Raw genomic sequence first — 12,524 nt, 5'->3', positions numbered from 1 at the left:
AAAAAAATATTTTCTGAAAATGAGACGTCTCAACCGGTCTCACAAGTCCAACAAGAATTATTCTAGCAATGAGACGTCTCAACCGGTCTCACAAGTCCAACAAAAATTATTCTAGCAAAGAGACGTCTCTACCGGTCTCAGAAACGGAAAAAAAAATCTGAAAATGAGACGTCTCAACCGGGCGCACAAGTCCAAGAAAAAACGAAATGAAAACATAACTACAATGAGACCACTTGTCCAGTCTCACAAGTCCAAAGAAATATTTTTTCCATCGTGAGACCACTCAGTCAGTCTCCACAATTCAAAAAAATATTTTCTGCCACAGACCACTCATTCAGTCTCGCACTGTTCACAAATAAACAGGGTTCCGGCATAACGTTATTTTTAACGTTATTTTTTGTTACGTGGACGTAACGTTACAAAAACGATTCAAATGTAACGTTATTATCGTAACGAAAAATTTAATGGTACATTTGTTACAGTTACACAATCTAAAACGGTTTTTGCTAACGAAATGTTTTTCGGTACATCTCGTAACGTTACAAGAAAACGAAAATTTTTCCGGTACATCTCGTAACGTTACAAGAAAACGAAAATTTTTCCGGTACATCTCGTAACGTTACAAGAAAACGTAACTTTTTCCGGTACATATCGTAACGTTAAAAGAAAACGAAATTCTTTCCGTTACATTCCGTAACGTTACCATGATACGGAATATTTTTCGATAAATGAAATAACGTTAAGACAATTAACTGTTCCAATACAGTATCTTGAAAATTAGAGTAAATTACAGTAATAGCCTGGTCTAAAGGGAGGTTCATACGAATATTTTCTATCGTAAATGTTTAAATGAAGTAATATAATTATAAAACGGAGCATTTATCATGAAATTTTTGTATTTTTATTGTTTACAGCTCCGGAAACCGCAACTTTTTTGACACTAATTTTTTTTTTTTTTCTGTAACGTTACAATCTTTCCAAAAACGATTTCGTTTCTCTTTGTAACGTTAAGCCATACCGCAAATAAATTCGTTTTACTTCGTAACGTTAAGGCATACCGGAAAAAATTTGGTTTTACTTCGTAACGTTAAGCCACACCGGAAAATATTTCGTTTCTCTTTGTAACGTTACGCTATACCGGAAAAAATTTCGTTTCTCTTTATAACGTTAAACCATACCGAAATAATTTTTCGTTACACCGATTTCGTTATGAACTGTACCGAAAAAGCAAAAGTTCTATTTCGAAACGGTACGAAGTGAAACTTTTATGATAAAGTTTTAACGTTAAGGAACCCTGCAAATAAATGTTAGCAAAAAGACTATTCGTTCAGTCTCAAACGATCTGGAGATATAACTGCTACGAGACCACTCATCCAGTCTCGTACAGATCACGCATAGATGTTAGAAAAGAGACTACTCGTTCCGTCTGAAGCGATCTGAAAACATATAAGCAATGAGACCACTCATTCAGCCTCACAAGGTCTGGCAAAGACATTTATCGAAAAGAGACTACTCGTTCAGCCTACAGCATTCTCATTCGTTCATCCAAAATGTATTTAGCACACAAAAAATATTTTGAGACCGAAATGAAAATTCCAGCAATTTTGAGACTGGAGTTAGACCGTTGAGAATACGTATTTCGTGGTCTCATGAGACCGACATTTTCACCCGGGTTGAGTCTGTGAAGTCTGTGATGCACATAGAGGTAGACTACCTAGAGGAGTTATGAACCGAAATTCATTGGAAAATTATATCACACATACCACTAAGCCGAAAACGTCAACTTTGCTTTATTTTGTAAAGGAATGCGGCATTAGACAAAAATTTAAGTACGTCATTCAATCACAGTGATATCAAATGTATTATCAGTGGGTGCAAGAATTCCCGTCACCCCTCATTTAAAATATTTGTTGCGCAATTGTTGGTTTTTCCTCACTTCGCGGAATCGCACACTCATTCGTTTTGCGTTAATCTCTTTTTATTTGCTCATATAAAAACAGCAAAGCTTGTTTAAACGATCGTTCATTTTATTGAGCGTCTTGTTTCTTATTCAATCGTTGATCGATTCTGGAAAATGAAATATTTTACCGGACAATTATTGGGATTAGGTGTCATTCTTGGAATAATGAGTCTCTCCGAACAAGTAAGAGGCAACAATTATCCTGAGGTGGTCACTAGTTTGGGTACTATAAAGGGAACGATGATGACCAGTTACCATGGTAAGTCGTTTTCAGCATTTCGTGGAATTCGCTATGCTCAACCGCCGGTGGCTGAATTAAGGTTTAAGGTGAGTTAAGTGACTTTCAACATTATCATTTGTAAAATATGTCGCAACAGGCATAGGCAGTCGTACTTATCTACTGCTTATTGTCATGTTAGCTATTCACGGCAGAGTAAAGTAGGTCAGTGCAGCTAATATGTTGATTCAACGCAGTTGATTCAGTGCTTTGGTTGATGATAAAACTTGGAAATTATAAGTAACTTCTTCATACAAAAAGTATAATGATTGAGCTTGATTCAAGTTATAATGATAAGTAAAAATTGCCATCTTTCCATTTATATTTATTGCATTTCAGCCACCCATGCCCGTCCATCCATGGACGGACACGTTTGACGCTACTGATGATGGTCCTATGTGTCCTCAGCCCTTTGCGAATCAAACTTTAATTGATGAGGACTGTTTGAGATTGAACATCTACACAAACAATTTGCCAGCGACTGACAAACTAAAGTCTGTTTTGGTATACTTACATCCTGGTGGATTTTGGGCTGTCGGAAGCAGTAGTCAGTATTTCGCTGGACCCAATTATCTGATGGATAATGATCTGGTATTTGTGTCGTTGAACTATCGACTGGGGTCGCTTGGATTCATGAGCACTGGAACAGCTGAGTCTCCGGGCAATAACGGATTAAAGGATCAAGTGATGGCGCTCAAATTTTTGCGGTCACACATTGAGAAGTTCGGTGGAAATCCAAATGATATAACTTTGATGGGATATAGTGCGGGCGCGATGAGTATCTCAATGCATTTGGTGTCACCGATGAGCGTAGGCCTTTTCCACAAGGCAATCGTGATGAGTTCGGCTGCTACTGGTCAATGGGAGAATCCTGTAGACCAATTACACCTGGCTAAGAAACAAGCTCGAATATTTAATTGTCCTGATGATAATGTGGATGATATGATTGAATGTTTGCGCAAGGTGAGGTCAAGTATTTAATTAAACTGATTGAACGATGTGATTCAATTATTTATTCTCTAGGTAGATGGAAACGAATTCGGAATTCGGCTAAAGGAGATGTTTGAAGTGTTTGATTACCAGCCTACATTGTTGTGGATTCCTGTAGTCGAACCTGATTTTGGGCAAGAACGATTCCTAGTTGAAGATCCAACATTGTCATTCTACGAGGGCAGATTCCAGAAGATTCCAATTATCAGCGGAATAATCAAACTGGAATTTGCGCAGTATGCAATCAGTGAGTCTATTTTACAGCTCTGAGCACATGCGTTAATTCCAATAAATATTGTTATCTTAGGTACTCTTACTAATACCGAAAGAAGAGAACAAATGGAAAGCAATTGGGAAACACTAGCACCAATATGTTTTCAGTACGAACGAGACACTGAAAGATCGAAGAATATAAGTCGAGCTTTGAGGAAAGCTTACCTTGACTTTCCCCTTACCGATGAAAGAGCTTTAGAAGGTTTGAATTTGGTACGATTTAAAGATCCGATTTTTTCTATTATCAGAGAGGGGGGATCAGTGGGACATAATAACTTTTTTTTTTTTTTGGTTTGAACTGAAGCTTTTCCCTGAGCTTTTCACATATTGTTGAATTTTATTTATATTTGAAAAGTTCGTGGAACATATTATTGTTCCATCCAGTTGCCAACATTTTATGTAAATTCCAGTTGTATGCTGATGGTCTGATCATATTCAGTGTGCTACGTTTCATTCGTTTAGCATCACGTCACACCCCTGTATATTCATACATGAATACCTACGTTGGAAATAGAAGTCATACGTACTACCCTGATGATAAGACTCCATATGGTAAAATCTATTTGTGTTCAGTGTCCACTTATTGGAATAACCATGTTTATTCCTAGGCCCTGTACACCATGACGATTTGATATACTTAATCACTGGCAAAGGGGTCGTCCCTGAATTTGATACCCTCGACAGCAAACAAGTTACTAAAGCCACTGGTCAGCATTCGTTCAAAATGGGTAATAAACTCTTTCTCCGTTAGAAATAAATCTAGGTTTTGTGCTACCGATTTACAAGGCATGAATCTTCGATTTAGGAACCCGAATGAGGGTGTTGGCAAGGATGTTTTAATGGATGTTGAATGGAAGCCTCGTACTGCCGATCGAGATTATTATTTGGAAATCGGCAAAGAGTTTCACATGAGGGAGAATTTGTTTACGGAGAGATTTGAGCTATGGGATCAACTGTTCCCTATAGAACGCCGTTTGAATCTGACGAAACCCGTTGAATGATGTTTATGAATTTTTTCGTAATTTTAGAAGAATAAATCAGAAATTTTGCTGCTTTCTGCAAAAAAATCTTTTAAGTCTTTTAGTAATAGATCGTTGTCAACGTCGTTTGATATGTCAAATGGCGGTCTCTTCCATTTCTTATTAAATCATCTCAACAATAATTATAATTTGAAAAAATGTAATTTTCAAATACTGAGGCTATCTGGATGAAATTGACAACTAAAATGAAAAATGAAAACCCATCGCTGACGACTCGCTTGACTAACAAATGTAACGAAGAACAAATTCCTTATATTACTAAATCAATTTATCCAATGTAGACACCGCCTGCCATCCCCATCTATGCAATCAGTTTTATAGGGTAGCGGTAAATACTTGATAGAAACTGTGTGGTGCATGTCTGAAAACCGGAAATTACAATTCCCTCCAAATCACTATTTGCGAAGAAATAGACCGAACTTGCCTGTTATAATTCCCCAAGAGATACACTAAAACAGGAGAATGGCGTCATAATCCGTTTTGTGTAGTGAAGTGTAACCAATTTCAATAAAATTGATGGAATGTGGTGAATATGATAGCATGAATGTTGGAAAAGTACACTGCAAACCGTAAGTGGTACAATGAAGCAAATTTACTTACTTTCACTTACTTACGTAACAGTCATCGTTATCTCAAGCACCATCTCTGATCCAAGAACCCCCAGGTGTTTCAATGCATAAAAGCACCCACATTATTCTGGTCTTCAGTTCCTCATCCAGATTGTTTGCGACATTGACAATGGACCCAAGATATTTGAAAGACTGAACAACATCAAAATTGTACTCATTCATTGTCATGTTTTGTCCAATCCCTGACTCCTGTCGAGTACGACGCACTTCGTTTGGAGAGGCGACATAACTACACGGTCAATATCGTCAGGAACGATATTGTCGTTTTCTAGACGATAGTATCGTCTAAAAAACGATACTATCGTTTTTTAGACGATACTATCGTCCAAAAAAACGATATTATCGTCCCAAAAATTTTCATCCAGGACGATAATAAATAAAATTATAAATTCTAAAATATTTTCAGTACGATATTATCGTTTTCTGGACGATATTATCGTTTAAAAAAACGATACTATTGTTTTTAAACGATAATATCGTTTTTTTGGACGATACTATCGTTTTTTAGATGATGCTATAGTCTAAAAAACGATATTATCGTTCAAAAAACGATAATATCGTTTTTTGACGATAATATCGTCCTGGATGAAAATATCCGCTGGACGATATTATCGCTATTTTCTATTTCTGAACAATTTTATCGTTATTGTAAACGATATTAGGTAACGTCAGATTTTTCGTCCATAAATGCCGAACCATAACGCTAACCCTAAATCCTGACCATAAAGGCAAATGTCAAACAATAAAGGCAAATGTAAAAACAATTAAATTTCGACTCGATGGATTCTGATCAAACAAAATGCCACTGTGTAGTGCATGATCTCAGGATTCCGACAAAGCCATTAGTTTCGGAAAAACGATAATATCGTTCCTGACGATATTGACGGTGTGGAAATGTCCCGCCACCACTTCGTTTTATTCCTTGTTTTATTCTCATTTATGATCTGATCAATCCAATTGGTCTCGCCTCCTCGTCCAATTGCCTCAAACTTTCTTTCACGCTCTTCCCAAGAGGTCAGTATCGACCGCAAAAGCTGTCAATTGTTTGGATGTGCTAAACATCAATTCGTTCCAATTAAATTGACAACGCTCTAGCTACTTTCTCCAATTCCAAATTAAAGAAAAGAGTAGACAAGCGATCGCCATACTTCGATCCAGCGTCGATATAAAAGTGGTCAGATAGCATGCTATGGATCAATATCCCCCACTTCGAGCTCCGATAATGTCGCCTTTAAAACCCTTATCAGAACTCTTCCGAGATAGAAAAGAAAGCATCTCTGTCCAGCGAATCATATACTTGTATAGGCCGAAAACACACGAGCAATTTTGCGTTGATGGGATAGATAATTATGTTGTGTTTTCCATTGTTTCGCCTGTGGTGCAATGGAAAACACAGCATAGTTGTCGATCCCATAAATGCAAAATTGCTCGTGTATTTTCGGCGCTGCACTTGTGTTCGTCCGAAAATTGGGCTACATGCGTCTTTGTTGATTTGCATTACCTTCAGTACCACTGAATCATTGGTTTATGCACTTTGGATACTCTTATGGTGATGAAATACATATGAAAGGAATGGAATGACTTGAACTAATGAAAATTTAAAACCTTCATTTGGTATTCCTTACTTGCCTCTTGTGCGTGCACATAGTGTCTTCATTTAGTTTTTGCTGAACTTGCTGTCTGGTCATCACTCTTTTATCTACCTTCTTTCGTTGAATTTAAGTAAAACTCCGTTCGATTAATTTAGAATTTTTATTCTAACAGACTGTTTAAATTACAGGTCAGGTTTCTAGTGTCACTAAAATTTGTTGTTCATTTTCTTCCCTTGCAATAACATTCAAATTGGGATAATATTTTCTCTCTGTTCTGTCGGTTATTTATCAAAGGAAACTTAACTTCGGAATAAGATTATTTTTCATATCATCACAATTGCATCATTCAAAAAATATACTTTGCCGTTGCGTCTAATAAGTTTTGTCGCAGTTTTTTCTTGTCTTTTCAATTGAATTTTTTTTATAAGCAAAAAGTTCTACCAATTCCCCAAAAACATTTATAATTTGTTTCGTTTCTTTTGTTGTATACAGTAATAGTAATAGAGCACATCATTAAATTTGAGAGAAGAAACACGAAAAATTGTTTACAATAAAAATGGCCCACCAAACAATTAAATTTTTAGCTCAGTTGGTGCATCATACGAATAATTATTCATAAATTTCTTAGTCAAAAATTTTTCACATTTTTCATTTTTTTTTGCTATTATTGTACATCTCAACCAAGTTAATTTTCCGCGTTGCAATTTTGTTTCTTTCTGTGTATGCTTTTCCGATAGTTTTTATCGTTCAATGGAAAAAGAAAAAAAAATGTGCCTGCATGATATATCAATAAACCGGAATTCTTACTTCTCTTATTCTAGCTCATCGTTAAGGTCACTGATAATAGCATCGCCAGAATTATGCTTTTCAGCTTCTTTGGTACTGTAAACTCGCATTTTCTGAATCAGTAAATTGAACACCTGCGCTGGTAGTGTCTGCTGGAGTATCTGTAACAGTTGCGTGGGCTGGCCGCACACCACAATTGCATTGGCTAAATGTTCGACACCCTGTTCGATGTCACCGGATGCGATCAATGCTTCGCCCATTTGAACCTCTTGCAGGAAGTATCTGGAAAATTAGAAATGGGAAATTGTTAGGTGGAGTAGCAGTACTAATGTCTGAAAAAGCAGAAATTTGGGAACGGAAAGGGGCAAGTTTTCCGTAAAATCGAAATCTATTAACCTTACACCAATCATATAGTTCGTCTAAGCTATTAACAGGTCTATTAGGTACGACTAATACGTTCGACACAGAATGTTATTCTAACTACATCATAAACCACAGCACAGCATTGACTTAGGCACTTTGTAGCCGCGATAAGAAGAAATTTGTTTTGCTAAAACTTCATGTTTGGCCACATTTTTGATCAATAGAGTGCCTTAACAAAGTGTAAAAACGAAGATTTGGGTCCACCATTTTGTAATTTGTTTATGGACGGCTGTATGTTTCGAAGATTAGTCTAAGTTGTTAGCTGGATACGATACGATCACGAACCATTCTTCTTATCGTAAACAGCGACGTTGTAAGATCAGAGAGCAGGGAACAAAGTATTCTGGGTTTTTGCTTCTTAATGTAGAATCTTCCCAAATCTCTAGTCTCTATCTAAGTTGATAAAAACAATCGGTTCGTGTCAGAGGCATACCGAGATTCTCGTTTAGAATCATGTTTTACGTCGTTTTATGTACTTTAAAAATAACTTGACTGATGGATGCTCTAACCTAATTCCACTAGTACGAGAATGGACGTAATGTTTTCTCTTGTAAGCTAAATCGAAATTTGCGGATAACCAGAAACCCATCACCGATGTGATCCTATCACCGATGTGATGTAATCCTAGAGAGATACACAGTAGAAATTCTCTTAGTATTTTGCATTTCTCAAATTTCTAAGCCTAAACAAGCTGGAGAAATTCAAGGCACACAATAGAAATCACATTATTGAAGTTCAATGTCCTCCTGAAGTCATGTGCTTTACGCTAACACTTTATTTGACTAAAATCCTCCGAGAAAAATTTAATAATTTTTCTCTTGATATTACTAGCATTCAATCTGTTTTAACGACATATATTCGCAACATAACGAACCGTTTTTCTATTGATAAGGTAAAAGAATAGTAGACGACAAAAAATGACTGCCGTAGTACCGTCCGGAACGGTTCCAGACGCTGTTCTAGCAGTGGGGCCCCCAGAAAGAAGGAAAAAAAATTACATTTTGGCATCAACTTTTTTTCCAAGCCTTCTGTAGGCTTGCAGGGAGATGCGGGAAATCAGAAACAAAACTACATTTTTTATTTACATCTTTAAAAAAAAAATTCTATTTAAAATCGCTTGATAAGATTTTAGTGTAGACAATTGAGTCGTACAACTTTACTATTGCATAGAAAAATAGGTCAGCATCCTCTAAATTTTTTTGTGTAACAGTAACTTATTAACCGTACGAAGAAACACCTTTGGATTTTTGGCTAAAACATGAAGAATCGATTTTTTTAACTGTGAAAATTCTATGTCTCCAGTTTCGTGGCTGATCACAATGTGAATGTGAGATACTCTCAGAGTTCTACAACAACCAAATGCAAAGTATACAGTAGAAGGTTCCAAAAATAACCAAATAAAATTGTACCAAGTCATACAAATCGAAACACTCCGATCCGAAACATGTTTCGAAGACTCTGCAGAATTCTTCGAATCTTGAGGACAGTGATACCGTACATCAAATGCAATGGAGGCGAACGGAAAATGAATTTTGCCTGGTTTATGGTCCTCATAGACAGAGGACCTCGGCATTGCACGATATTTGTTTCTAAATTTGGTCACCCATGTCAAAAATGGTCTAAAATATCAGTCGATACTGTCCAGAATCTGGAAATAATCTGCAATTCTGGAAAAATTGGTCACTTACATCAAACGCAATGGAGGCGAAACGAAATTTAATTTTGTCTGGTTTATGGCATACATAGACAGAGGACCTGGGCATTGCACGATATTTATTCCAAAACAGAGTCACCCATATCAAAAATAAGTCGAAATATTAGTTTAAAATCAGTCGATACCGTGCAATATTGCACGGTAACGACGGTTTACTTACCCATTTTTCACGCTATTTTTGATATGGGTGACCCTGTTTTGGAATAAATATCGTGCAATGCCCAGGTCCTCTGTCTATGAGGACCATAAACCAGGCAAAATTCATTTTCCGTTCGCCTCCATTGCATTTGATGTACGGTATCACTGTCCTCAAGATTCGAAGAATTCTGCAGAGTCTTCGAAACATGTTTCGGATCGGAGTGTTTCGATTTGTATGACTTGGTACAATTTTATTTGGTTATTTTTGGAACCTTCTACTGTATACTTTGCATTTGGTTGTTGTAGAACTCTGAGAGTATCTCACATTCACATTGTGATCAGCCACGAAACTGGAGACATAGAATTTTCACAGTTAAAAAAATCGATTCTTCATGTTTTAGCCAAAAATCCAAAGGTGTTTCTTCGTACGGTTAATAAGTTACTGTTACACAAAAAAATTTAGAGGATGCTGACCTATTTTTCTATGCAATAGTAAAGTTGTACGACTCAATTGTCTACACTAAAATCTTATCAAGCGATTTTAAATAGAAATTTTTTTTTAAAGATGTAAATAAAAAATGTAGTTTTGTTTCTGATTTCCCGCATCTCCCAGCACAAAAGTTCATTTATATGTGGAACGATAGTGGGTGAGGCCAGCTACAACACCCCATACTCAGTTCCGTGGAACACTGATGCTGTAGGGAAGGCGGACTCTCCGAACATCTGCTATATTTTTAGTCATAACTCTCGTGGATGTACTCGCACCAGCCAGTGCGTATACTCTACATACAGGTCTTTCCTCTTTCCAAGGCCGACATTCGTACAACATTAAAACTATTTTTTCTTGAGTTATGCCGAAAAACTGTTTTCGGTACCATCTGACATGTCTTTACTTTGGAACGCTTTTCACAGAAAATAAATTTTTTTTTGTCGAAAAAGTGAAAGATGCGTGTTTCCTAGAATTGAAAGATGAATCCAACGAGCTATCACTTATTAAAATCGGAGATGGAGATCGCTTGTTCCCCAATCGCCTGAAGGCTTGGCGATATCAACTCTTAAGACCGAATAGTTTGAGTGAACTGATTAGTAATGTTGGGTGATGTGTTCTGGACGAGATAAAAACCAATTTGATTTAGTATTAGAACCCACCGGAACGCGAAACTTGGTTTAAAAAGCAATGATTCGAGTGGGATAAGTTTTTAAAGTTTTAATAGTCCAGAGGCGAAATTGCGGATGGAAGAACCGCTATAAGACGAGTGCAAATAACGGGAAATATTTCTCCCGTAAGGCAAATACTATCATCTGAGCTCTCTACTGTAGGGCAAATGGCGTTGTTTGATGGAATTGTTTATTATCTTTTCTACCGTAAAACGTATCAAACCTTTGAGGCTTTGTGAGAGTATTTCATATATTTTCTCTCACAAATTCGCTTCTCTAAGGTTTTTATGCGTTGTACGGTAGTTTTGTTCTCTGCACTTGCCTTGCATATGAACTATGAAAGAAGGAACCGTTCACATGCTTGTATAAATCAATGGATTTTTCTTGCAATAAAATTAGGACCGACAGCAATGAAACGACATAATTACGAAAACAAAATCACAGTCATTTCGACAGCCCACTCATATTTGACAATAAATGAATAATGAAGTTCGATTACTCCACGCGTGTGGTTTACTATCACTGTGTACTATATTTACACAGTACTGTCATTGACGCCGCTTGTCTTTGATAAATGGTTGGTTTTTTGGTTATATAATGACAGTGTGTCGTATCGTATATCGCGTAAAACATAACCTCAATGGAAAAAGCGATTTAAGAGGAGAGATTCTTGTCACTGAAAGCCAGCGACCTTGAGTATTTCAACACCGATGGCATGTATTAATCGAACTGAACACAACTCACTTTTGCACAGCTTCATGGTCATTGAGATTTGGAATTTCACTTCGTGACCCTGAACCACCGATTTTGCGCTGGCGTCGTCTCCCTGAAAATTTAAATAAGAAAAAAATCAATTTTCTGCAAAACAAATACACATTCCGCCTAAGGTCAACAAATTTCATTCGAAACACATAGTATTTCACCGCAGTTGTCGCTAAATGACCATCAACAATATCGAAATGAAAAAAAAAACGAAATTGAAAACACTTTTCCATCGCAATGCACTTACTCTCACGAATTTTCTTCTTGTAATCGGGATCGCTACGCCGCTTCTTGTCGAAATATATGCAATAACCGAGGAATAGCGTACCAGCTACACCAGCCGCAATGCTCAAAGTTGTTTTATTTATTTCCATGTTGTTTGGGATATTGAAATGGATCTAAATAAAAAGGAATTGTGATTTTTACGAAAAAATCATTCGCACCGACCGCGACGAACGATTTTGACAGATTTCTTTTACGGGGTGTTTATGACAGAATTTATGATATAATTTCTTTGGCGTCAAGTTGCCCCAATTGTGTTCTGCTTTGAAAAGTGAACCGAGTGTACCGCCATTTTTTGAAAAACTGTTCTGTTTCCAAGACAAGAAACAAATTCACCAAAATCGAATTTGTATGACTTAGTGAATTTTGAGTGTTAAGCGTGGTGTGTCATCGTATCTGCATCTGCGTGACGTCCCCAAAGTTGAGAGCCTTCAAGAGATCTGGTGGTTACTCTGGTTCCTGCAGTTTCCTCAAGTGAGTCTGCTACAATTAACACAAAA

The 12,524-nt window shown here is 36.9% G+C and overlaps 2 protein-coding genes across 2 annotated transcripts; one reads left to right on the top strand and one right to left on the bottom strand.

The window, feature by feature from the left end:
• The first annotated feature begins 1,993 nt into the window (after window positions 1-1,993).
• On the top strand, window positions 1,994-4,567 carry LOC119085405 (esterase FE4-like). The gene is made up of 7 exons (XM_037195811.1): window positions 1,994-2,287; window positions 2,577-3,200; window positions 3,261-3,474; window positions 3,535-3,713; window positions 3,911-4,052; window positions 4,109-4,228; window positions 4,306-4,567. The coding sequence occupies exons 1-7, from the start codon at window positions 2,075-2,077 to the stop codon at window positions 4,338-4,340; spliced, it is 1,527 nt and encodes a 508-aa protein (XP_037051706.1). The 5' UTR covers window positions 1,994-2,074; the 3' UTR covers window positions 4,341-4,567.
• A 2,638-nt stretch (window positions 4,568-7,205) lies between these two features.
• LOC119085447 (mitochondrial import receptor subunit TOM20 homolog) lies at window positions 7,206-12,235 on the bottom strand. The gene is made up of 3 exons (XM_037195868.1): window positions 11,990-12,235; window positions 11,725-11,806; window positions 7,206-7,829 (listed from the first exon to the last, which is right to left on the bottom strand). Exons 1-3 carry the CDS (start codon window positions 12,114-12,116, stop codon window positions 7,574-7,576), a joined length of 465 nt encoding a protein of 154 aa, XP_037051763.1. The 5' UTR covers window positions 12,117-12,235; the 3' UTR covers window positions 7,206-7,573.
• Between the last annotated feature and the right edge of the window lie 289 nt (window positions 12,236-12,524).

Source organism: Bradysia coprophila, unplaced genomic scaffold (assembly GCF_014529535.1).
Source record: "Bradysia coprophila strain Holo2 unplaced genomic scaffold, BU_Bcop_v1 contig_94, whole genome shotgun sequence".
Taxonomy (NCBI): domain Eukaryota; kingdom Metazoa; phylum Arthropoda; class Insecta; order Diptera; family Sciaridae; genus Bradysia; species Bradysia coprophila.
This window is presented reverse-complemented; position numbering and strand designations above follow the sequence as displayed.